The sequence below is a fragment of the Neofelis nebulosa genome, chromosome 17 (assembly GCF_028018385.1).
Source record: "Neofelis nebulosa isolate mNeoNeb1 chromosome 17, mNeoNeb1.pri, whole genome shotgun sequence".
Classification (NCBI taxonomy): domain Eukaryota; kingdom Metazoa; phylum Chordata; class Mammalia; order Carnivora; family Felidae; genus Neofelis; species Neofelis nebulosa.
The window spans coordinates 1,503,531-1,529,866 of NC_080798.1; the positions used below are offsets into that span (position 1 = coordinate 1,503,531).

The 26,336-nt window shown below is 50.7% G+C and overlaps 1 protein-coding gene across 8 annotated transcripts; it reads right to left on the reverse strand.

Annotated features, from left to right (window-relative positions):
• Positions 1-15,064: 15,064 nt before the first annotated feature.
• Positions 15,065-25,387, reverse strand: LOC131499679 (zinc finger protein 154-like). Of its 8 annotated transcripts, XM_058707831.1 has the most exons (5): positions 25,055-25,112; positions 20,913-20,951; positions 19,379-19,532; positions 18,936-19,062; positions 15,065-18,144 (listed from the first exon to the last, which is right to left on the reverse strand). In XM_058707831.1, the coding sequence occupies exons 3-5, from the start codon at positions 19,493-19,495 to the stop codon at positions 16,832-16,834; spliced, it is 1,557 nt and encodes a 518-aa protein (XP_058563814.1). In that variant the 5' UTR covers positions 19,496-19,532; positions 20,913-20,951; positions 25,055-25,112; the 3' UTR covers positions 15,065-16,831. The 8 variants fall into 8 exon arrangements, with proteins under 8 accessions (XP_058563814.1, XP_058563808.1, XP_058563816.1 ...); XM_058707825.1 differs by lacking the exon at positions 19,379-19,532 and having other exon boundaries at positions 25,055-25,387; XM_058707833.1 differs by lacking the exon at positions 20,913-20,951 and having other exon boundaries at positions 25,055-25,162.
• Positions 25,388-26,336: the final 949 nt, after the last annotated feature.

Genomic DNA, 26,336 nt, shown 5'->3' on the forward strand with positions numbered 1-26,336 from the left:
ATCGGAAGCAGGCTCCAGGCTCCAGGCTCCGAGCCATCGGCCCAGAGCCCGACGCGGGGCTCGAACTCACGGGCCGCGAGATCGTGACCTGGCTGAAGTCGGACGCTTAACCGACTGCGCCACCCGGGCGCCCCAACAATGTATTCTTTTTATGTATTGTTGCATTTATTTGTTGTGTTTCTCTTTGTAAGGATTTTTGCATCTATGCTCATGAGGGATGTTAGTCTCTAATTTTCCCTAATGCCTGGGTTTAGTTGGTATCACCATAATGCTGCCTTTCACATTAAGTTGGTTAAGTATTCCCTGATTTTTAATTTTCTGGAACAGTTTTTGAAGAATTGGTATTGTTTCTTTCTTTTGTAGAATTCACCAGAGAATTAAATGGGCCTGGAGTTTATGGGAAGATTTACAACTACAAATTTAATTTTCATAGTGGATATAGATCTATAGAAGTTACCTTTTTGCCCCTAGAGTGAGGATTAGTGATTTGTGTCATTCAAGGAATTCAGTTTATTCAAGTAGTCAAACCTTTCAAACTATTCTCATTATTTTAGTACCTATAGAATCTTAAGTGATGCCACCTGTCTTACTCCTATGTTAACCTTAAAAATAAAACTTCTAGTTATTTTACCAGCAGAAAACGGGTTTATTTAGGAATAGCTCACAATTGCAATCCAGGACGAGCAAGTTTCAGCAAAACCAGGGGCAAGTCTAGAGAACAGAGATGAGAAATGCTTTTTTTTATTGAGGAAAGGGGAAGTTGGGAAGAGCTTTCATACACTGAAAGACCATTGGAGTAAACTGCAAGTTGTAAGTATAGTGGCTTCTCACTGGCTGAGCTGTTGCCATCTCTCATTGGCTGGGTTGTTGCCAGGGGAGGAAGAGATCTTCCGCCTGCTGAGATCACGAAGTCGCATGGGCTCAAGCTTAGTGGATTTTGCCAGGATCAGTTGAGGATCTTGCCCATAAAGAGGATGGTAGCTGATACAATAGGAACAAAACGATTAGCTCTCCAGAGTCTGCTATAGTGCTGTCAGAGACAACGAATAAAAGATGTCACATGGTCTCTTAATTTCCCTGGTTGGCTCTTGTGATTATTGCTGTAAAATTCTAGAATGATTCACCCCTTTTTGGGAGAAAGTGTGGCGTGATTCTTCTCTAAGAAATCTCAACCCAATAAATGAATAGGGGCAGAGTAAGGAGAAAAAGAGTGAGTATCTCAAAGGCCCTAGACAAAAGGGAATAGGTTCAGACCCAGGGACCAATTGGGAGTTTACTAGAGACGCCTACTGCTTGAGCCGCTCTAGTATTCTGACGCAAGGACTGCTTTGTAACAGTGGGTCCAAACACTGCAAATCTAGCTCGTGTCATTGGCAGAGCTTCATTTCCAACCTGGAGAGGGGTTTCTCCAAGCTGATTGAGAGGGACAGTTGGGAAGAGCCCCTGTGGTTTCTCAGACCCCCATCACTGAGAATTAGGAAGACATTGGAAAGGCTGACTGAGGGCTGAACGCACCTGGGGTACTTGAATTTGTAGCAGTCTTTATTTTTTTTTGAAGCACAACTAAGAGTTCATGGCACCCACCCACCCCCGATTATCAGCAGTGCTTAAAAGTGTCCAAATTCCCCTCTCTCCCTCCAGGATCAAAGCTCTCAGACACCAGGGAACACTACCTTTGCTTACCTGTACCATGACCCCAAGATCTGACCCTTCTCTCTCTCATGAACTATGGATATGTTCAGAGCAGCAGAATTGTTTCATCGTGCCCCTGTGTCTTCATGTATATTTACCACACTTAACCATGAGCCCGTCCTCAGGCAATGTAGGACCCAGAGCTCTGTCCACATCCTCCCACTCTCCAGAACACAGTGCTTGATGGGGAGAAAGGACGGGGGGGGTCTTTTTTTTTTTTTTTTTTTTTTAAGATTTTGCCTTTTAAAAAATATTTTCTAATGTTTTACTTTATTTTTGAGGGAGAGCATGAATGGGGGAGGGGCAGAGAGAGGGAGACAGAATCTAAAGCAGGCTTCGGGCTCTGAGCTGTCAGCACAGAGCTAGACTCGGGCCTGAACCCACAAACCACCAGATCATGAGTTGAGCTGAAGTCAAGAGTCGGATGCTTAACTGAGCCCCCCCAGGCTCCCCAGGAGGACTTTCGAAGCACCCCAATGATAGCATCTTGAGAATAAGTGTATGGTGGTACCTGGGAAGCCCAAGCTTAGCTGTGGCCACGCATAGTGGTTTGCCTGTGAGAGTTCCAGGAGCTTTACAACACTTCACAAAAAATTTATGAAATTAAGCAATGAGATTTCTCCGTGTTTGTGTTTTGAGTTTATCGGGAACCTTGCTCAGCTATGTGTTTCATTGTGGTGGTTGTAGCTGTGATTTGGCAGCTGGAAAACTGCTGAGGTTGACTTAGAAGCCCCCGTGTACTCAGGAGTAAAGCACCTGAGAAACACCAGGAGGAGGAAAGAATCCGGACTTGCCTGGCACGGCTGGAACTACAGGGTTCTCCCCAAGACTCTGGGGGAAATGCAAATCACCCAAACAATAGCTGAGCATCCACCAAAATGGCCCCCTCCCCAAACCACTCTAGGTCCACTATCCCTGAAGCCAACTCAGGCACGCCAACCCCTCCAGCAGAGTCTGTAACCACCCCCCCCCCTGCCCCTCCCTCTACCCCTGCCCCCTGCCAGCTTCGCACTGACTCCTGGGCCTTCTTGGCGGCATTTCCAAGTTAGGTTTTCTGCCACCTGCGCTTGGGTTGATTTGCTCCCATCATGTATCCTTCCGTGTTTACATTCAGGATTCAAACCTAGGTGAGTCTCCACGTTGTGCCAAGGTGTTCATCCAGCTCCCCGTTCTGACCAGCAGCAAAGCATCATCAAACCTGCGGGGATGGGGCCAGGATGGGGGGGGGGGGGACGGGGGACTCTCTCCAAGCCAGGTGGAAATCACCTTGTCACCCTCAGCCCATGGGGATTGTGTGATTGTGCGTGTGTATCTGCATACCAGGCTTTTGGGTGTCCCTGTGCCGTGGCTGTCTCACAAGTCTCCCCAGAGTATTTGTGCATTCGTGTCCTCATATCTGCGAGGGCGCGTTGGCACCGCCCTCTGGGGCACAAGCCCCTGGTGCAAGTTGCACAAGCTGGCTGTGTGTCCCTTGTCTATTGCACCTGTTTTCTGCCAGGGCACGGTATAATGCGTGCGTGTGGCTTCTTGAAGGGCACCAGCACGCCTCGCTGGTCATGCAGGGTCCCTGGGATGTATGTAGGGGCTTCCGGGTTCTGCTGAGGGGTGTCCTAATCTCACACGTGTCACACTCCATGTATCTCCAGGAGTGTCACATTGCACAACTGTCCACCTGGCATAGACCTGAAATACCCGTCTCACAAATACCTACTTTACAAGAAACACAGAGGAAGGTGTGTAGGAGTAAAAGCAAATTAAGGAGAAACCCTGGGCGCCTGGGTGGCTCAGTAGGTTGAGTGTGGGACTTCCGCTCAGGTCATGGTATCATAGTGCACGGGTTCGAGCCCCTCATCAGGTTCTGTGCTGACAGCTCAGAGTCTGGAGCCTGCTTCCGATGCTGTCTCCCCCTCTCTCTGTGCCTCCCCTGCTTGTGCATCTCTCCTTCCCTCTCTCAAAAGTAAATAAATAAATATTAAAATTTAGGAAAAAAAAGAAACCAATTCTCCTTGGTACAAAAAAAGGGAAGAGACTTCCCTAGTCTTCCCTTAGAGCATTGTAAGGGTTAAATTGTAGTGTAGGGCTAACAGGTAGCTTGAAAAATAACAGCTTTGTTCTGACACTGAAGGTCAAGAGATAACAGCCTTGCTTTACTCTTGTAAATTACGCTTCATACTCTTGTAAATCAGGCTTCACCAACCAAGGAAACAAAAGCTCAAAGAAAAGAGCATCAGAGGCGAGGTCAAGGAGATCCACTGGTTGCAACTTAGCGGCAGAAAGTCTAAAATAATCACCTCATCCGGCAACTGTTTCTAACTTATCTGGGAACTATTTCTAACTCGTCTGGGAACTGTTTTTCCGTTCTGTTCCCAGGTGATGATCAGCCATAAAAACTCTGTACCCCGGCTGTTCAAGGCCGCACTCTCATCAAGAGTGTTGGTCCCGATCTGTCGGCCTTGCCTCTCGTTGCAATAAACTTTGTTGTGACTGTCACTGGTGCCCGTAGCATTCTGTTTCAGGAGTCAGGTGGATGCAACATTTGGTGCATTGGCCGGGAAAGTTAAAGGTCTGAAACAGGGCCCTTTCCTCGGATTGCTCCGCCAACCCCTGGGAGGAGGCTTGGGATTGGGAGAGGTAAGGAATTCTTGGGGCGCGCCATTTGAATGACTCAGGAGGGTCTGCTGGACGCAGCTATAGACCCAGGGTCAGGGATCCTACCGGGACGCCGGTGGACCCCATTTGGTTTGGTTTTTGTCAAGAAGGATCCTATTTTCAGGTGGCTGCGATGGCCTACTGGCCTTGAGATCTCGAACTTGTTTTCTTCGTGTCTTAATTGTCTTCTTCCTGTTGACTGTGCGTCCTCAGCAGTTCTGCCTATCTTTGTCATGGTTCGGAATCAGACTACCCCCACCCCGCTGAGTCTCATACTAACCCATTTCCAGGAGTATAGGAGAGCTGCCTCAGTTTTCGGCCTCCACGTTAAGAAGCCAGTCCTTCGAACTCTCTGCGAGGTGGAATGGAACAGCTTTCAGGTCGAATGGCCTGCACAGGGGACCTTTAACCTTACTTTGGTATATAAAGTTCGTGATATTGTCTTTTCTAGGCACGAAGACCAAATCCCATACACTGGGGCATGGAGAACCCTCATTGAAAAACCTCCAGATTGGTTAAAACTTCTTCCCCTTCCCCCTCGCCTCCCTAAAGTACAGGCTTTGCCACTCAAAGGTCGCCCATCTGGAGCTCAGAATAAGAATCTTGATGAGACTAAGCGGCCGCCCCCTCTATCACCTGCACAGGAGGGGGGTAAAAAAAAAGGAACTTACCACCCACCGCCCTATAGTTCTCGCCCAAAGAATACAGGTCAAGATGCTTCAGATCTGGACACGAGCCCGAGTCGGGACACTCCCCTGAGCCCGTCTCACACCCGGTCAGGGACTCCCTTCCATCCGCCTCCTGCTGCCCTATCCCTTCTTCCAGGGCCACCCCTGTACCCCTGCAGGGTGATGTCCGACCCTTTATGACTTATGTACCCTTCTCCACTAGCGACCTTTATAACTGGAAGCTTCAAAACCCCTCGTTCTCAGAGAAACCCCAAGCATTAATTTCTCTTCTTGAAACTCTATTTGTGACCCAACAGCCAACCTGGGATGACTGCCGGCAGCTCTTGCAGGTTCTCTTCACCACTGAGGAGCGGGATAAGATCCGTCGCGAGGCCCGGAAATTAGTGATGGGGCCAAAGGGGCAACCCACCGAGGATCCCGCTGGATTCAAGGAAGTTTTTCCTTCCTCGCATCCTGAAAATTGGGACCCGAACGCTCCTCACGGTAGGCGATCATTGACCCTATTTCACCAGACTCTACTGGGAGGTCTCCGAGCGGCCACCCGCCGGCCCACAAACATGTCTAAGGTAATAGAAGTAATTCAGGGGACCGAGGAAAGCCCCTCAGCCTTCTTAGAAAGGCTCACGGAGGTGTACCGCACCTTTACCCCTGTAGACCCTGAGGCACCTAAAAATAGAAGAGCATTAAATCTGGCCTTCGTCTTACAGGCAGCCCCAGACTTGTAAATGGACATTCATCCCACTGTACCCAACCCTTATACTCTCCTTAGTTTGCTTCCCCCTTCTCAGGTGTATTATACAGTTCTGGACTTAAAAGATGCCTTCTTTGCCATCCCGCTGGCCCCACAAAGCCAGCCACTATTTGTATTTGAATGGACTGATCCTGAAAAGGGACAGCTCACCTGGACGCAACTCCCCCAAAGATTTAAAAATTCTCCTCTTTTTAACGACGCCTTGCACCAGGATTTAGAGTCATTTTGAATCTCCAACCCGCAGGTAGCCCTACTGCAATATGTTGAGGATATCTTGTTGGCGGCCCCCTCTCATTTAGAATGCCTGAGTGCCACCAGAGAACCCTTGAGTCTTCTGCAAAAACTGGGGTACCGAGTGTCAGCCAGAAAAGCGCAGATCTGTTGTACTGCGGTGACCTATTTAAGTTACAACCTTAAAAAGGTAAGTGCTATCTCGGTGAACAAAGAATTCGGGCTATACTCGATATTCCTCAGCCTAAAACTCGCAAACAAGTTCGCGAGTTCTGGGGGCAGCAGGCTACTGCAGAGTATGGATACCTGGTTTTGCTGAACTGGCAGCCCCTTTGTACGCCACTCTCAAGGGGTCTCCGGAGTCCTTCACGTGGGGGGAGACTCAAACCAAAGCCTTCCAAGCCTTACGAGAGGCTCTCGTGACCCTACCGGCCTCGGCCCTGCCAGATCCCACCAAGCCATTCCATTTGTTTGTAGCCGAAAAGGGGGGGGGGGTAGCCGAGGGAGTTCTGACTCGGAGCCTGGGACCTTGGCGCCGACCGGTGGCCTATTTATCCAAGCGGCTGGACCCAGTTGCTTCCGGGTGGCCCCCACGCGTTCGACAAATTGCCGCCACCGCGCTCTTAGTTGAAGACGCAGACAAACTAACTTTGAGGCAGGCACTGTCACCGGGCCCCACGAAGTGGAGGCTTTACTGCGGGCTCCCCCAGAGCGACGGCTGTCAAATGCTCGGATTACCCAATATCAAGCGTTGCTACTCGACCAGACCTGAATACGTTTTTGTGCCCCCACAGCCTTAAACCCAGCCACTCTGCTGCCCGAAGGACAAGGTCCCCCTCTGCACTCCTGCCCAGAAACCTTGGCGACGATCTCGTCCCTCCGCTCCGATCTTATGGACGTTCCTTTACAGGACCCTGATATCAGCATGTTTTCAGGCGGCAGTAGTTTTGTGTTTCAAGGGCAAAGGCACGCCGGGCGCTGCAGTGACGACGGACCGCGGGGTTTTATGGCAACAGACCCTTCCCCCGGGAACTTCAGCCCAGCACGCAGAGCTCATCACGCTAACAAAAGTCCTCAAACTCGGAAGAAACAAGCCAGTTCATATTTATACGGACAGCCGCTATGCTTTTTGCAACCGCGCATGTACACGGATCCATTTACCAAGAGCGCGGTCTCCTCACGGCGGAAGGCAAGGCCATCAAAACTGAAGCTGAAATTTTAGATCTTCTAGCAGCCATCTGGGAACCTGCGAGGCTGGCAATCATTCACTGCCCGGGACGTCAGAAAGGCGACTCCCTAGAAGCAGTCGGAAACCGCCTGGCTGATGCAGCAGCCCGAGAAGCTGCCCCAACTAAAAGTAAACGTGCCTTGGAGCTACCGATCTTGACCGAGGAAGCCCAGTTACACTCCTAAAGATTTGGAGTGGGTTTCCAGAAAAGGGGGAAGTGTGGCGCCGGGACAAAAGTGGTCTCAGGATCCTGAAGGTAAGATCCTCTTACCCGCGGCGCTCGGGCGGCGCATGGTGGGTCGGCTCCACCAAGGGACTCATCTGGGAAAAACGAAGATGGCGGAATCAGTGCGGAAGAAGTTCAGGGCGCAAGGGCTGGGAAAAGAGATCGAAGAGGTGGTTGAAAGGTGTGCAAGTTGCGCCCAAGTAAATCAGGGTGCAAGTAGGAAGGTTTCAGAAGCTAAAAGAGATAGAGGAACTGAGCCAGGCCGGTTTTGGCAAGTAGATTTTACCGAAATTAAACCAGGGAAATATGGATACAAATACCTGCTTGTTTTTGTAGACACCTTCTCCGGGTGGGTCAAGGCGTTCCCCACTAAATCAGAAACGGCTCAGGTGACAGTTAAGAAATTATTAAATGAAATAATTCCTAGATTCGGGCTGCCTCTGAGCATAGGATCGGACAATGGCCCGGCCTTTACGGCGCAGGTGTCCCAGGGTCTAGCCCGGGCATTGGGACTAGATTGGAAATTACATTGTACATATAGACCTCAGAGCTCGGATCAGGTAGAAAGGATGAATCGGACCCTAAAAGAGACCTTAACCGGGGCACCTGGGTGGCTCAGTCGGTTAAGCGTCCGACTTCAGCTCAGGTCATGATCTCACGGGCCGTGAGTTCAAGCCCCGCGTTGGGCTCTGTGCTGACTGCTCAGAGCCTGGAGCCTGTTTCAGATTCTGTGTCTCCCTCTCTCTCTGACCCTCCCCCATTCATGCTCTGTCTCTCTCTGTCTCAAAAATAAATAAATGTTAAAAAAAAAATAAAAAAAAAAGAGACCTTAACCAAATTGTCCCTTGAGACAGGCAAAAATTGGGTTGACTTGCCTGCCTTTTGCCCTTTTGCGAGCGCATTGTACTCCATTTGTCAAGGGATTTCCCCCTTATGAAATTTTATTTGGCAGACCTCCACCTATCCTGCCGAGGCTAGGAGGCAACGTAATGGAACAGTTGGAACAGGACCGCTTGCTGGCTTCACTCGTGGCCCTGCAACATGTACAAAAGGAAATAACCAGGGCCTTAAAAGAAGCCTTTGCTCATCCTCCTGTTCTTCCCCACCCCTTTCAACCAGGAGATTTAGTCTGGGTCAAGAGGCACGAGCTTAAAACCCTGGAGCCGCTCTGGAAAGGACCACACGCCGTGATCCTGACTACACCCACAGCCGTGAAGGTAGATGGTGTCCGAACCTGGATTCATCATTCTCAGGTTAAAAAAAAAACACTGTGTGAAGGCAGGAAACACCCCAGACTGTTACGGAACCAGATAACGAACAGCAATGGAAGGTCCGAAGGCACTCAGAGGATCCTTTAACTGTAAGACTGATGCGGGCATAATAATAATTGTCTGGGTTTGTATAATGATAAGCGTGGGGGACTGTACGGAATCGCATCCCCTATCTTTTTGGCCATACCAACGGGAACTCAGGGACACTGTCACGGGGAAGGTGATAGCATCTAATACCTCTTCCACTGTGCCTTGTTTTTTGTTTGATTTATGCGACTTGTTGGGGGACTCATGGGGGACTTTTAATTACTAATTATAAACAGCCAACGGGCTTCGCTCCTCCGTCCCCGAAAACCCCTATATGGTTACCTATGGATGTGGACACAGGGATCAAGAACAAAAATTGGCTAACATACCAGGGTTATACAGTTGCCCTGCAAATAGAAAGGTCGAATGTGAAGGAAAAGGCCAGCAATAATTGGTATCAGAATTTATTCTCTTGGTCCCCCTGGCTCACATCACTGCTCACCACCATAGCTGGGCCACTGCTATTATTACTTCTCGGGTTAACTATCGGCCCATGCATTATCAACTGGTTAGTACAGTATGTCAAGAGGCGAGTTGGTGAAATAAAAATTATGATGATTAGGTCCAACTACGTCCCCTTAGTTCCTAATGATGAATCAAGGGATTGATTCACTGACGAGAAAAGGGAGAAATGTAAGGATTAAAGCGTAGTGTAGGGCTAACACCTAGCTTGAAAAATAACAGCTTTATTCTGACACTGAAGGTCAAGAGATAACAGCCTTGCTTTACTCTTGTAAATTACGCTTCATACTCTTGTAAATCAGTCTTCACCAACGAAGGAAACAAAAGCTCAAAGAAAAGAGCATCAGAGGCAAGGTCAAGGAGATTCACTGGTTGCAACTAAGCGGCAGAAAGTCTAAAATAATCACCTCATCTGGCAACTGTTTCTAACTCATCTGGGAACTGTTTCTCTGTTCTGTTCCCAGGTGATGATAAAACGATGTGATCGGCCATAAAAACTCTGTACCCCAGCTGTTCGAGGCCGCACTCTTATCAAGAGTGTTGGTCCCGATCGGTCGGCCTTGCCTCTCATTGCAATAAACTTTGTTGTGACTGTCACTGGTGCCCGTAGCCTTCTGTGTCAAGAGTCGCGTGGATGCAACAGCATTTCCCTTGGCAAACTTCTAATGGTAAGTCTTCTGAAAAGCTAAGTAAGCTTCTTGCCAGCTTTACCAGTGTGTAAAAATGTGCCCGCGGGATTTTAATTTACGGAGGTAACGGAGTGACAAGAAAGGCTAATGCCTTAACCTCATACTACTCGCAGACCCCCTGGAAAGGAGGCGCACATCCACGCCATCCAGGGCGCACGAAGCCGGTCACATGCAGGATACGGAAGCAGAAAGAGAGGAGCTGGGACTAGGCCAAGAGGCGGTGGCCGGGAAGGAGGTAGGCGGGAATGCCCCCTACTTGGCAGGAGGCAAAATCTCACATCGTACAGTCTACGAGTCCGAGGTGGGTAGGGCGAAGCCTGGACGTCGAGGCGGCAGGCAGCGCGCCCTCGACGGCCGCGATCCAGGCGTCTGGGGACGTTCGCGCCGGTTGTCGGGCGCCATCTGGTGGCTCCTCTTAGACGTTCCTCCCTCCGGAGCTCCGGCGAAATCGACAAGGGGTGGGATTTGGCGGCGGTACCCGAGGAAGGGTTCCAGGAGGCCGGGGGCGCTGGCGGGATCATCCCGGGGTCGCCGGCGCGTCGCCGCGCATCAGTTCGCTGGAGATTGAATGCGCCGTTCTAGTAGGGAGTGGCTCGTAGGCCCTCCCGGGGAAAGGGGAACGTCGACCGGCACCCGCTGGTGCGTCTCTGCCTGCGGGAACCCAGTGTGGCGCCGCGGGGGAAAGGGAGAGGGTGCCCCGCGCCTAGAGGCCGGCCCGGGACGTGCGGGGAGGCCGGGGTAAGGTGCCCGGGGCCCGGCCGCGGCTCCTCGTGGGGTCCGGTGGTCGGAGGCGCCTCCGCCGAAGTTCTCCCAAGTCCCAAACGATAGACGTGGATGCACCGGCCGCGTCCCGGGGGCCGGGGAGGGCGGACCCCGGCTGCACTTGTGCTTGCGTGGTTTCTTGCGCTCGATTTTTCGGAATCCTGCTCCGGAAGCGAGGAGCGTCACGGAACGTGCAGAGTGGCGGGGATAAGGTGCTCAGGGTCTGGCCGCGGTTCCCCACGGGGCCTGGCGGTCGGAGATGCCTCCCGGAAGTTTCTTTCAAGCCCCGGGCTTCTGTCCCGGACGGGCAGCTGCGCGTGGGGACAGACGGGAGGACGTAGCCGGCCCGCGGCGGCCCCCCGCGCGTTCCGAGAGCCTCACAGACACGACCGACCGTTGAGTTGGCCAGGTGGCCCCAGGAGCTCCGGGGTTGCAGCGATGGGATCGTGTTGGGGGGCCAGTAGTTGAACCCAGGAGGCCCCCGTGATCCGTAGAGTCCTTACCCGGACCCGTAATTTTTTCACTCGAAGCCTAGTTTTTTTTTTTTTTTTAGTTATTTTAATTTTATTTATTTATTTTTGCTGCCAGGAAAGGGCTGGTATGGTTTCCAAAGCCCGTGCTTTGAAGTGGGAGTGCGGATTAGCTCAGAAGGTTGCTTTGTGGACGGTAACGCAATTTCCTTCGCTTGAAACCCTGGGTCTCTGCGGCAGTAACCGCTCATGCGCGAGCGCCGACCTCGAAGCTGCTTCAATCCTCAGGCGCCTAAGGGCGTCCTCTGGCCCGTGTGACCCCCGCCGCAGGGACCAGGCAGCGGCCGGGGCCGGAGGCCCAAAGCAGGCCCGGAGGTGTTGTCCGTGCAGGCTCCCCTTGGAGCTCCTCGAGCCGACCTCCGTGGTGAGCCCGCTCTCCCGCGCTGGGCTCGGCTCCAACCAGACGCAAGACGGATGTTCCGGTGCGGGGAGCTGCTCCTCCCACTCCACTAGCTCCTTCCCTGCAGGCGGGTGCGCGGTGCGCAGGCAGGGATGCGGAACCCGCCTGGCCTCGCCCTGCTCCACGGCTCCGTTTGGGCCGGGGCCGCTGGCCCCGCGGACACGCTTTCCTTCTCCGCGGCTTCGTAAGCGGTTCTCCCCACAGTGGAGAGGCCGTCCCTCCGCGCTGTGCGCCCCCGGATCACTCGAGGTCAGCCCCCAAGTGCGGGTTCGGCTTGGCCCCTGAGCGTCCGTCCACCCCAGTGCGCCCGAGGAGGAGCCGGGGTGGAGTGGGGAGTCGAGTGGGGGAGGGAGGCGCGCCCGACAGCGACGGTGGGGCTTCGAACCTGTGATGCATCGCAGCGGTGCGTCCCGCAGCAGCGCAGGCTCCCAGGCCGACCAGTGGCTGCTCAAGGAGCTTTGTGCTTCCCTTCATCTCCAAGCCCCTGCCTGCGTGTCCGGGCATCTCTGCAACCCCGGCGGGCCAGGATTGGGGGAACGAACTTCTGCGATCAAGGCTCTCCCCCGACGGCCCTGCCGCCGCTCATTTCTCGGAGTAGCCCTTGCGAGGCGTCCCAGCGCCTCCCCTCGGCGTGGAGCCCCCTGGTCTCTCCGTGGGACCGAGCACCGCTTCCCGCGTCGTGAGCCGTTCGATAGCCTCCGAGGCAGGGGCGGGTCCGACAGCGGTCCGGCGATGGGCGCGGGCACGCGTGCGGGGCTCTTTTCCGAGACCTAGGAGCCCGTCTCCAGCACCCCGAGCCCCCTGTGGGTGCCTCTCGGCAGCTCACAAGTCCTGAGATCATAACCGGAGCTGAAGTTTGGACGCTTAAGCAACTGAGCCACCCAGGCGCGCCCCCATCCTCCTTGACACCTCCGACGAACTTTCGGCCGTGGAAGCAGGTGCCTCAGAGGGTGCTCGCCAGGGGCTCCCTGGGACCCGCTGTTCTGCCGCTTTGTGCACCCCGCACTCCTGTTGGTGGATGGTCGTGCCACAGGGTGGTGGTCCTCCGGGCAAGCGCAGACGTGGTGCCTCCTCCCGCGTGCCCAGCTTCCCGCGCCCACTCGAGGAACCCATCTGCTGGGAAACCAAAGATTTTGGCCGTGTTTTTGCTCTGGGAGTCTGGAGACAAGAAGGCGGTGGGAGTGGCAAGCCGAGCGGCCGCTAAAGGAATGAAAAACAACGCCAAGAAATCTGTTCAAAGCCTGGTGCCATTTCCATGAAAACTAAGCCTCGGAGAAGGCAGCGGAGCCCCTCGTCTCTGAGCGGTTTAATTTGGCGTCTGGCTGTAAGCTGTAACTTGCCCAGTTGCAGACCGAGGAAGGGTTCCATTCCTTCGGATAGAAGTGGTGAAGGGCCAACCCCAGAGGGGACCCAGATTACCAGGTGCGATCAGAGGGTAAACGCTGTGAAGCAAGGGTGGATCGAGGAGCAAGGAGAAAGAGGTCTCGCTGCGAAGACCCAGGTTTTGCTGCTGATCTTGAGAACGCGTGCATAGCCTATCATATTGTCTATCATAGAGACAATAGGCCGTCTCTATTGTCTGCTGTAGTTCTAGAATAAAGTGGTTTCCTCTACCTCGGTGTGTGGGGGAGTTTCTGAGGTGGCAGAACCCACAAGGGTTAGCACCCCTAACATATCGGCAGAGTTACAATGAGCGAGTTTTAGAATGGGGGACATTGTAGATAATTTGGCAGTAACTTCAAATTAAAATAACCAAGCTTTGTATATATTATATATAATGCTTTATTTTTTATATTATATATATTTTATTTTTTATATCTTATATATTTAATTTGTTATATACATAGATTGGAATGGAATGTGAATGTTTTAAAGACCTTGTTAGGCCTAAAAACACCGGGAGGTGGTGGCAGCTGTTCTAACGGCCCCTGGAAGGTGTGTGCTCATTCCTTGACCCCACGTAAGTGTTCCCTTTGACACACAATTTGGCAAATGTGGAATTCTTTTTTTGGATTTGATGAGCTTTTTCTCTCTTTATGCCGGTGAAGCAGAGAGAGGTGTCCTTCTAGAAGTTGTAGGAAGAGGAGGGGGAGATTACTGCCATATAAGGAAGTTCTATCTGATGCCCGGAGACAAAGATGCTCCACAGAGGCCTTGCTGCCCTTTGAAGATAAGTGCAGAAGTGATCTTCGGTCAAGGAGCAGGAAAGGAGGCAGGTCTTGGGGGAAAGGTAGAGGATGAGCATTGAACCCCAAAACCTGTGTCCGGGCCTGTGCCCCCATAGGGAGGGAGGGATGTGCAGATTTACCCTTATGTGAACAGACTGTTGTGACCTTTAGAATCATTAAGACCAGTTAATGGTGGTCTTATACCACCAAAAATCTGCAGTAACTGTTTTCAGCAGCTTCTAGGTAGAGAGGTAATCCAATTTATACTTGTTTTGGTGATGGAATAATGAAATACATGTTTTTGTTTTCTTTAGGTTTGCTTATTTATTTTGAGGGAGAGCATGAGTTGGGGGGAGGGGGCAGAGAGAAAAAAATCCCAAGAAGGCTCTGTGCTGTCAGCCCAGGGCTGACTGTGGGGGCTTGAGCTCACAAACCCTGAGACCGTGTGACCTCAGCTAAAATCAAGAGCCTGAACCACCTACGTGGGCCCCATGAAATGCATTTTGAAAAATATTCCAATTTTAAGAATTCAGTGACATTGATAGGATGTCCCTCAGGATCCATCTATGTAAGTTGGCTGTGGGTGGAGGTGGGGTGGATAGAAAAGACGCAAGAAGAAAACAAGGACGGAACGTTGATTAGGGTTACATCATTGTATGTAATTATATATTTAAATAAACTTATATAATTGAGTTTTAAGTACAAAATCTTGCTTAGAGTAGGAAGTACATGTGGCAAAGGGCTTAATTCTCTGGCTTTTTGTTGTTGTTTATCGGTATCCTGGGGCAAGGAGCCCTTGTGGGGCTGACCTTAGTCTCCTGCTGTTCCCCCACCACCTGGAAGTCACATTATTTAGCACAATCTGATAGGGGGCCCCAGGCCCCAAGTAGACAAAGGCATTGTTTATCAGGCAGCGCTGTGGAAGGGGGAGAACTAAACTGATTTTGAAGTTTAAGCTGATTTACTCCTTTACTGCAGGGTAGTAGTAATATTTAAAACCTGTCCTTTCCTATTCCTGTACAGTAAGTATTGCTGGGAAAACAGACCTTTACCGCCCCTCTTCTCAAAGGCAGCACATCTGGGTGGCAACTTTCACGCTCGTGGCTAGCGACAGGGAAAGGTTACGATGGCTGGACGAATGCTCCTTTCAACAGAGAACCACACTCTCAAGTGCAGGGTGTACGTGGCCCACACACGGTCGACGGCACACACGAGGGAGGAAACACGTGTAAGAACATTTTAAACGTTTTCACTGAACGTTTTTATTGCACTAGCGAGGTCCCAATGCTTTACTTTTCATCAGCACCCACAGCAAGTAGACTTGGCAAATACACACATACGGTGGCACACAGTTCTCAGGGGAAATGCAGGATTCGAGCAGGGGGCGAGTGCACTCCCACACCTTCGAAAAGCACTCGTGGAGAAGATGGAACAAATATGACTAGGCTTCTACTGGTGAGGACGCTGGCAGAACTCAGAGCAACCATTTCCCCCTGGGGAGAGCTTGGCCTGTTTCAGTTCGCTGGGACTCAGGCCTCGCACTGCTAGGGGGATGGAGAGGTACATTCGGCACAACTGTGCCTTGTGACGGCCAGGCTGGCAACAACCCCCAAACCCTATTTCGTCCTTTTTTTTAGATGAGTGGATGAGGGAATAATGGTGTCTTCCACTTGTTTAAAAAAAAAAATTCCAACTATTCAATGGTGATTGTCAAAGTAATCATATACTACTGTGTACCCGTAAAAAGGAGCCACAGTAAGATTCCAACATGTAAAACTCTAGAGAACACAAACTAGTGAAGGTACGAAAAAAAGTGACGGTCTGCCTGGGAATCCAGGCAGAGGTTACAAGACAAAGGACCTGTGGTGGAGTCCGATGGTTTCACGAGTGCACGTGCAATAAAGTCTACCAGCAGCAGTTTTTGGTTTTCAAGTACACTTGAAGTCTATCGCATGCTGAGTGGAAATGCTTTTGCGCAAAAATCTGAACATCGGGAAAACCTTGGAAAATTGAAATCTCCCCCCCAGGACACAGCTCCGCGTCCCACTGGCCAGCAACTGCACCGCAGTTTACAAGCTATGCTCCATGGGTCAGAAAGACCACATGCCTGCTGCCTTCATGTCTGCATTCCCAGGAGTTTGGTTTTCAACACCTGCCCGCAACACCTTCTTTAACTGTAGTGCAATAGAACCCCGGCCACAGGAGTGCTGTCAGCTCTATAGGGCCTCAGAATGTTGTCCACAAGGCCCTTATCTGAAATTGGCTGTAGCCCCAGGGCATTGGTGTAGGCATCGCAGCCCCTCCACTTTCCAAGCCCCCCCCCCCATTTTGCTGTGTCTGTACCGCACAGATGGCTCCTACCTGGTGCCTGGAATCCATGATACCAGCCCAGCAGATGTGATGGCACAGGGCTCTGTATTGGGACCTAGAGCACTACTTCTCAACAGCGCTGGGGCACTGTGACATCCTATGTGAGAAAGAGCAGCTGATCCTTGGGGCGCCAGGGGGCTCAGTTGGGTAAGCGTCTGACTTCAGGTCATGATCCCATGGTCCATGGGTTTGAGGCCCACATGGGGCTCTGTGCTGACAGCTCAGATCCTGTGTCTCCCTCTCTCTGCCCCTCCCCCGCTCATGCCCTGTCTCTCTCAAAAATAAACATTAAAAAAACAAAAACCCACATGGTTCCTCTCAGGGAAACCTCCAGACTCAACCACAAACCAGTACATCTGGGACACAAGATTAGTCCCAAAAAATTGGGACTCCCCTTCATTCTATCGTAGGAGGCCTTGTGCCCAAAACTCTAGAGTGATAGCTACCCTGTGCCATGAAACCATCCACACGGAGGCATACAGTGTTTGGGACACACGTGGGAGAAACCTGCACTGACCAACACGAGGGTTCTGGACAGGTTAGAAAGTACAGCCTAGCCCCCTATACCCCCTGGGCTCAGACTATGGTGAGGATGGGCTCTCGACATGGTGCAGCCCCTGCTCATTCTAAGGCCCTCCTCCCCTGTGAACTTTCTGGTGTCGCAGGAGGTTAGACCTGCGGCTGAAGGCTTTCCCACATTCAGTGCACTCATGAGGTTGAGCGGGGCTGTGGAGTTTCTGGTGGTCGATGAGAGCCGACCGGTGGCAGAAGACTTCTCCACAGCTCCTGCACTGGGGAGGGCTCTCTGTGGTGTGAACTTTCCGGTGCTGAGTAAGTTGTGTGCTGTGGCTAAAGGATGCCCCACAGGCATGGCACTCGTAGGGCTTTTCTCCTGTGTGGACTCTGTGGTGTTGAGTGAGGCCAAAGCTCTGGCTAAAAAGTTTCCCACATTCGTTGCACTTGTAAGGCCTTGCCCCGGTGTGAACTCTCTGGTGCTTAATGAGGGTGGAGCTTTGGCTAAAGAGTTTCCCACATTCACTACATTCATAAGGCTTTTCGCCAGTGTGAATTCTCTGGTGTTTAATGAGGCTGGGGCTTTGGTTAAAGAATTTCCCACATTGGCTGCACTCATAAGGCCTTGTTCCGGTGTGGACTCTCCGATGTTTAATCAGGTTGGAGTTGGAGGTGAAGAATTTTCCACACTCACCACATTTATAAGGCCGTGCCCCAGTGTGAATCCTCTGATGTTCACTAAGGCTGGAGCTTTGGCTGAAGAATTTCCCGCATTCGCCGCATTCATAAGGCCTCTCTCCAGTGTGAATTCGCTGGTGCCGAACGAGTGTGGGTTTGTTACTGAAGGCTTTCCCACACGTGCCGCACTCGTAAGGCCTCTCTCCAGTGTGGACTCTCTGGTGCTGGACGAGTATGTGTTTGTAGCTGAAGGTTTTCCCACACTCGCTGCACTCATACGGCCTTTCTCCTGTGTGGACTCTCTGATGCTGGGTGAGTCTGTATTTCCGGCAGAAGGCTTTCCCACAGTCACTGCACTTGTAGCGCCTCTGTCCGTGGTGAAAGGGCTCTGCACAGCTGGTGTCCTCAGTGGGTGTCCCCCGACTGTGAGCGAGCTGGGGGAGAAGGCCTGGGCCAGCAGGGACGGGCTTCTGTGGTGGGGGGTGGTTGGCATGGCTCTTCATGTTCCTTCGCGGGCATCTTTCTCTACTGTGCCACTTTTGGTGCTCCTGAGGCTTCTCCCCCGTCCCACACACTTTCTGTCCAGGGCTTGCTCCCGGGCTCTCGGCTGGATGCAAATCCCCTTCGGAGTCTGGGCTGCGCACCTCGTGGGGGGACAGATCTGCCTTCGTGATGCTGACCTGTGACACTCCTATGGGGACGCTCTGCTCGGAAGGTGACTCCTCAGCCCCTGCTCCGTGCCAGCAGCCTGAAAGCAGAGAAGAAATGCTGAGCAGCTCCGGCAGCAGGAGGAGGCAGTTCTGTGCTTCACATGGCAGAGGGGACTCAGCAGGTGAAGACACGGGGACGAGGACGGTGTGTGGTGCAGGGAGGAGAGGCTGGGTCCACAACTCACTTCTGGGGGGAGTGTGTTTTCACCAGGGCCTGGGTGACTGGCGTTCAAGTATTATTTTAAGGGTATGGGCACAGACAGACCGCATGGTGGGTCAAGCGTAGGCCGGGGGTGGCGAGCACAGCAGAAGGAGCAGTGATCTGGGGGAGATCCCAATGAAGGGTAGAAGACAGGTGAGGGAAGGGGGCAGAGTGTCAAGGAAGGGCAGGGAAGACACGAGAGCCTCTGACCTTGGCATCAGAGCAGTGTTGTGAGCCCGGGACATGTTCCTGTCAGGATCCCCAGCCATTTCACATCCTCTCCCTGTCGCCAACTTCCACGTGCAAGTGTCCCCCACTTGGAGACGTACCCACTTGGTCATGTACCCCGTGTCCTCCCAGCTCCAGCTGGATAACAGGGGACCTAGAAGATGCAAGTCCTTAAGGCAAAACTCGGGACAGCTAAGTGGTCAGTCCAGGCCCAAGGCAACCAGCCCCCAAACCACCTCAGGAAACAAAAATGTCCCAGAAACCTTGACCGAAGGCCCCTCTGAACAGCTGGTGTTGGGGCTGCTTGTGAGGTATCTCCACGCCCCAGCCTCTGTGCCCAGAATGAAGAGGAAAGCCAGGAGCCAGCCCAGGATGTGGGGGTTAGGGGGAGGGCCTTACCCAATGACACAACAAGTGCAAAGACCTCCAGCATCACGTCCCGGTACAGGCGTCGCTGAGCCTCGTCAAGAAGCCTCCACTCCTCCTGGGAAAAGTAGACGGCCACGTCCTCAAAGGTCATGGAGCCCTGTGATGATGGGGACGGTTGCGTCCATAAGCAGCCTCTCCCGGCAGGACCTGGTAACTGCCCCGAAACCCAACCTCCAGATTCACTCACTCCCTGCTCCTGACCCCCGCTCCCCCCTCCCCCACACTGAGATGCAGGACTCCCGTCCCTTTCCTGCAAGACATCTGAGTCCCCAGCATCCTGCCTCCCAGATGTAAGCAGCTGGGGCCTAGCATTCTCTCTCAAGCTCCTACTCACACAGCTGGTCCCCACCATTGACTTGTGTCTGTGTGTGATGCTGAAGAAGTGCTGGGCAAGTGTGATCATAGATCCTAACCTCCAAGGGAAGGGCCTTCCCCACTTGACCTTGGTGCTGGTTTAGATCCCATGCAGATCTAAATACCCTTGGTAACATTCTGCTTCTATAGTTATGTTGTGTCTCTTCGCCAGTCATTTAGGTCCTGGGTCCTGTAAGTTCATCTGATGACCTTCTGAGTCAAGAGCCACCACAAGAGCCTGGGGGGAGGGGTGCATACACAGGTGAGCAAGTACCAGTCTACTCTACCAACTCCCCCCCATTATTGCTCTGATCTCATATCCACTCCCATGAAAAGCCGGCTACCTGTTGGACTTTCCCATCCCCATACCTCCTTCTACATTCCTGGTAACAACTGTTATGCTGTCCTGTCTATGCACTGTCCACAGCTCTCCTCCCTTGTCCCCCAAGGGCAACGCCACTACGACCGGAACGTGCCCCCACCATATCAGATCCAGAGTTCAGCCTTGGTGTAGGATGTCCTGAGAAGTGGGGGACCAGCTCTCCAGTGGTCACCTATACTTGGAAGTCTCTGAAACATTTGAGAATCAACATGGCCAAAAGAGAATTCCTCATATTCTTACAAAAGTTACTCCTACAAAAAACCATGGAGTCATCTGTGACCCCTCCACATCAGAAAATCTGCTCAGGTCATGATCTTGCGTTGCAGTTTGTGGGTTCAAGCCTCGCGTTGGACCCCCCCCAGTGGGTGTGAAGGGCCAGCTTGTGTTCTCTCTCTCTTAAAATAAATATATTTTTAAAAAGAAAATCTGATCAGCCCTACTTTACTTAAAACTTTTTTTAATGTTTATTTATTTTTGAGAGAGAGAGAGAGAGAGGGACAGTGCATGCAAGTGTGGGAGGGGCAGAGAGAGAGGGAGACACAGAACCCAAAGCAGACTCCAGGCTCTGAGCTGTCAGCACAGGGCGTGACACGAGGCTTAAACCCACAACCTGTGAGATCGATGCTTAACCAACTCGAGCCACCCAGGTGCCGCTGGTCAGCCCTACGTAGAGCCAAATCCTTCTCCTACCTCTGCATCTACCAGCTATTTGGCCCAGCTACAACCAGTACTGACTGATCTGGAACACTGTACTACACGAGCTTTGTTCATGATCCCCTTGTCTCCCTCTCCCCCACTGTGGAGTGCACTCCAGCCAGGGGCAGCTTCTGAAGACCTGAGCCAGCTGGTTTTCTCCTCTACTCCAGAACTGTGTGGCCATCACCCTCACTCTCAGAACAGAACCCCAGCTCAGGCTACACCCCAGGCCTGACTCTAGCCTCCTTGTCCTCTGTTCTCACCAGACATAACAGTCCTAGCGGACCTAGAACATTCCCCTACCCACTCTCATCTCTGTCTCTCCTCCAAAGCCATGGCTCTGTACACACCGATTCCTAAACCTCAGACACCCTTTCACACTCACCCCATGACTTGCCACAAGTGGGGATCCCTCTGCATATAACCTCTGACCTGGACTGAGGGCTTAGCTAGAGGCTCTAGACACCAAGGGCAGGAAGGGTGGCAGCAGGAGTTCCAGGACACCTGACACTCACCGGTGCAGGGTCCATAAGTGCTTCTGCTGAAAGCAGAACCTGCAGGAAGAGCAGGGCCACGTTAGTTTAAGTCCCATCGCGGGTATAGACAGAAAAGTGAAACACAGCATTTTTAGGTACAGAGGAAAGCCAAAGGGGGAAAATCCAGCCTTTATAAAAGAAGGCAGAGAGTGTTCAGTTGTGCCCAAAGCATGTGCATCTTGACTTTCCAGGAGAGGGAAGAAAGGAGTGAAAAGGCTGATGGGGTCGTGTTGTGTTGGAGTAGCTGCCCTGAGGCCAGCGAGCAGGAAGAATAAGGGATAAATTATGTCCATGTCTCAGTGTGTTTCCGGCCCTTCCATTTTTATTCCTTCGTATTCTGCTTCTTCCTGTGCCCAAAATACACTCTTCTCTCACTGTATCTTGTAGTTTAGTTTAGCCCTAATAGCTGGTCACGGATGTGACTCTTTACACTTCCTTTTTTAGTTTTTCCATAAATGTTCAGAAAGAAATGGTGCAGATATATTCTCTCCACTGGGTAAGGTAACATATCAAACCACCGCTTACGTGATTGTGTGTCCAAAATGAAGCTCTGATAAAGGAATTGGTGCTGGGAACCCAGTAAGGGTGTTCGGCCTGCAGCAGGTTGGGGTAACTGCATTTCTGACCGTTTCAACTTAAGAGAAAGGAAAGAAGCTAAGGCCTAGTTTTTGTCCCATCCCCACTCTATAAAGCTGCTGACGCTGAAACATTACTTTTTATCCTTACAATGACTAATTCCTGCCTACTTTAGCAGAGTATCTTACTTGAAACATCCTATCATTTTCTCTTGCGATACTAGCAAAAGATGATACAGGAGGATAACCAATCAAAAAACCACAAACCTTGTGGGCATGTATCCTCTAAAAGTTTTATGTAATGTTAATGTAAAATTAGTAATGGGACACAAAATAAGATCAGAAAATGAACATGTTGGTTTAAGTACAATAATTTTATATTAATTTTAACAAATATAAATCACAATTTAAGAAAACTACATCATGAGACAGAATCTCAAAAACTACAAACAAAACAAATGACTATATACTTAAAGAGTAACACTAAATTTTTTTCCCCTAATGTTTATTTTTTTAAAAAAAATTTTTTTTTTCAACGTTTATTTATTTTTGGGACAGAGCATGAACGGGGGAGGGGCAGAGACAGAGGGAGACACAGAATCGGAAACAGGTTCCAGGCTCTGAGCCATCAGCCCAGAGCCTGACGCGGGGCTCGAACTCACGGACCGCGAGATCGTGACCTGGCTGAAGTCGGACGCTTAACCGACTGCGCCACCCAGGCGCCCCCCTAATGTTTATTTTTGAAGGAGACAGAGCATGGGTAGGGGAGGAGCAGACAGGGAAAGAGACACAGAATCCAAAGCAGGCTCCAGGTTCTGAGTTGTCAGCACAGAGCCTGACACGGGGGTTGAACTCATGAACCGTGAGATCATGATCTGAGCCCAAGTCGGATGCATAACTGACGGAGCCACCCAGATGCCCCATAAAGGGTGAGATCAATGATGAGGGAAGAATAAATCTGGACAACGTGCATCTAAGAAAAAGAAAGAAAATGTGGAGAAAAGACAACACCCCTAGATTTCATTACAACTGCAAACCCTATAGTACTAAAAGATTCAGAGCAAAGCCAAAACCTTGATATTACACGTTATAACCTTGATATTATGCATGTTATAAACACACGCTTGGTGTTACTGCAAATACAAAAGGACTACACAGTTTTGCTAAAATCCTTGAGTTTTCCTGAGAGCAGACCAAGTCATAGCTGCAAACATAAAAATCCCAAGTATTTTAGAACGTGAGAAGCTATTTCTAAAAAGTGACAAGGCTGGGGCGCCTGGGTGACTCAGCTGGTTAAGCATCCAACTTTGGCTCAGATCATGATCTCGCAGTTTGTGAGCTAGAGCCCTACTGTCAGGCTCTGTGCCGACAGCCTCCTTTGGATCCTTTGTGTCCCCTCTCTGCCCTCCTGAGCTCTCACTCTCTCTCAAAAAAAATTTTTTTTAAGTGACAAGATTGTTGTAAATAACAATAAACGTTAAACATCACTTTAACATACAAGAGTAATTGTTCCAAAAGAGATTAGCACATTATAAAGCTGTTCTAGTAAGAAAATGATTGTCATAGGATTTAGGTTGGAAAAACTAGAGATCATGAAGTGGGTCATGCATGTGTGCATGGATCTGGATGCTTTAGTGGTGCTACAGAGCATTAAAATAGTAGCAGCTTATAAATTGTTGTGTGGCAACATAAACATTTACACCTCTAAACGATGCACACAGGGACACCTGGCTGGCTTAGTTGGTAAAGCGTGACTCTTTGAGTTCAAGCCCCAAGTTGGGTATGGAGCCTAATAATCTTTTTAAAAAATGATGTAATTTCAGCTGGATAGGCTTAACTTGGAAGACAAAAAATTATGTCTCTTACAAGTTAACAGAAGAACAGATTTCTCAAACCAAAGTATCACAATAAAGAATCCCACTACATTGAAACAAAGGGCTCCTGGGGGCTCCTGTTACATTTTGTCATAAAAACTGAAATGACCAGTACACAGTTGAGCAAAAATTACACAAATTCGTGAACCCTCCGTAATCGTTAAATTATTTAAAATTTTAATACTTAGTGAATTAAAGAATCTTGTGTATGTAAATGAGAATTCCAGTAAGCGCTTTTTTAAAAATGCAAATGTAAAGTTAACAGTAACGAACTAAAATAAAGCAAAACTCAGTAAGGTGTGGGGTGCCTGGTCAGACTGTGGCTGACAGCTCAGAGCCTGCCTCAGATTCTGTGTCCCCCTCTCTCTCTGCCCCTCCCCCATCGTGCTCTGTCTCTGTCTCAAAAATAAATGAATGTTAAAAAAAACCCCAAAAAACCAACTCAGTAAGGCTGACATCACAAGCCTGACGTTGCCCACTGCTAGTAACACTATAGAAATTAGCTAAATATTGTGTAAACTATTGTATGTATGTAGATTGGTAACATTTTGAAAACCAATCTGGCATCATAAATTAAAAAAAATTTTTTTTACATTCATTTTAGAGAGAGGGAGACACAGAATCTGAAGCAGGCTCCCAGCTATCAGCACAGAGCCCGATGTGGGGCTCAAACTCAGAAACCGGGAGATCATGACCTGCGCCGAAGTCAGATGCACAACCAACTGAGCCACCCAGGTGCCCCTGGAATCATAAATTTAAACCTACGACTACTTGTGGAAAGTGGGCTATCTTTAATACACAATGCTAGACAACTGTATGCTTGTATAGCCCAAAACATGTGGCTACAGTACCAGTGTTTATAAATGCAGAAAACCACGGGCAGAAACATATAAAAACATTTTGTTTATATACTCATATCCCAGAATACTGCGCAGAAAAACGAACAGCTGTACAGTGCTGTCACCGCAGTAACCCATCAATCTTTCATCTAAATTACGATGCTGAGGACTTCCCACAGAGGTGCTGAAGCTCTCGGACAATAAAGGGTGCTTGCTTGAGACATCGGACAACAGCTTAACCTTGGAGAGGCCCATGGTGGCCGCGGAAGAACCACGGAGCTGGGTGCTGGGGTGCTGTCTAGACCCCAGCTCTTCCCCGGCCAGTGGGAACGCGAGAACGGAGCGGTCGGCCGGCAGGGGGCGCGCTCACACCCTCGCTCACCTTGTCCTCCAACTCGCAGGAAGACGGTGGCCGCGACCAGAGCTACCACCCTCAGCCCCAGCCCGGCCCACGACCAGCCACTCCATTTGCCCCAGCGGGCTAATGTTTAGAACAGCCCTTGCCAGCTTCCCTCTCCCTGGAACGGATCAGGCTTTGGCGAGCGCAGCTGCACCGCGACGCTCGTGCTACTCGGGAAGAAACCCAAAGGTAAGAGGTTAACAGCAATGAGTACAAGCAATAAGCTCCTGGCCGTGTGCAGGAGGTTAGCACTAATCTTACAGCCGGCTATTCAGCTGCACACGCATTCTGTGCCACTCTCCTCGGGCAGGCGACATTCCAGAATTCGGAAGACCAAGGTAAACAGGACCCTCGTAAGAACAAAAATATGAAATTTCAATGAATAAGAAGAGCTGGGTGAGGGGGTGAGGGCCCAGAGAAACGCAGCATTTACCTGGATGGGAACCGCCACGGCGACCGTGGCACCGCAGTGCTCAGCCCGCACGACAGCCACGCTGAGTCTCCGAGCAGCCGGCCCTGCGCGTCCCAGCAACCTCAGCTTCCGAGCGCTGGACAGAACCAAATTTACAAGATGTCGCTGGAGGCCAACGCCGGAAGGCCCGCCTACATGCCGTCCGCTGGGCGGAAGTGCCTCGCTCCTTGAGCCCTCACTGGCCCAGTGTGGCGCACTGCCTTCTGGGTAACGTAGTCCTGATGGAGACGCAAGCCTCCGCACGGGTCTCCATCCTGACCTCCAGCAGCTGTCCCGCCGCACCATGAGGGGTGCTGGGAACCCAGATTTTCGTGGAATGTCTGCTGATCACAGAAATTATTTCAGATGTCCCCAAAGTGCAAACCCAATTGTCACTCAGACATAAAGTACGTCCACCCAGAGCTGGGATCTAAAATACCATCTTACTGCTTTTCATGTTAGACTGAAACTTTAGATTCAATTGTAGGAGTTTCACTGTTAGAAAAAAGGGCTAGCGATATCCAACTCTTAACTCCATGCATTCCATTCTTTTTTAGAATTTAACTCTCGATCTCAAAAGTGGGAGCGACTTACCACATTGGGACAGCAGGCTTCCGAACACGGAGGCAGAGAAGCGGCAGGATTGGATTTTGTGATTTTTTTTCCTTGCTGGGAAGTAAATATAATTCCACGTGCGACTGCAGTGACAATGCATGGGCACTTGAGATTATCCCAGAAGAAATAAAACTACTGAAATCAATGATGATGTAGCTATTCACCAGTGGCCAAAATAGCTCTTTGCCATCTGCACGAGGTTAGATCTCACTAAAGTCTGAGAAGTGAGGGAATTAAGGTGAGCACAGGCTTACAAAGGAAATCGGAGGTTATGACTAAATCGGGACTTCTTTTTATCGTATTTAAAAATCACTGAGAAATACTAGCTTCAATGAAGCTGTGAAGACATAGCTTTGCACTTGAGGTATCTGTACATCATAACAAATACCCCGTAAGTGCCTGTAAGTCAGAGGAGACTGAGGAGCTATATTCCTCAGGAGCTATATTCCTCAGCAATGCCTGGAATATGGGACAGCCTCTGAGTACAAATGACCCAACTCATGCTGCTGCTGAATGCAAGGATTGCCAGGGAGACTGCCCTACCCCACCCTCGAGTAGACTAGCAGACTGGATAACTACAGATATTCTTTGCACCCCGAGTACAGAAGTCCTATAAACTTTCCAGGGATGCATCATGTAGCAATGCAAA

Excerpts from the sequence above, each read along its gene's own strand:
- LOC131499679 (XM_058707825.1), bottom strand. The coding sequence starts at position 25,378 with ATGGTGCGGCGGGACAGCTGCTGGAGGTCAGGATGGAGACCCGTGCGG. Across the intron at positions 19,063-20,912 it reads CACTTATGGACCCTGCACCG|GGCTCCATGACCTTTGAGGA; the intron begins GTGAGTGTCAGG and ends CCATCATCACAG. Across the intron at positions 18,145-18,935 it reads TGCACTTGTTGTGTCATTGG|GCTGCTGGCACGGAGCAGGG; the intron begins GTAAGGCCCTCC and ends CTCTGCTTTCAG.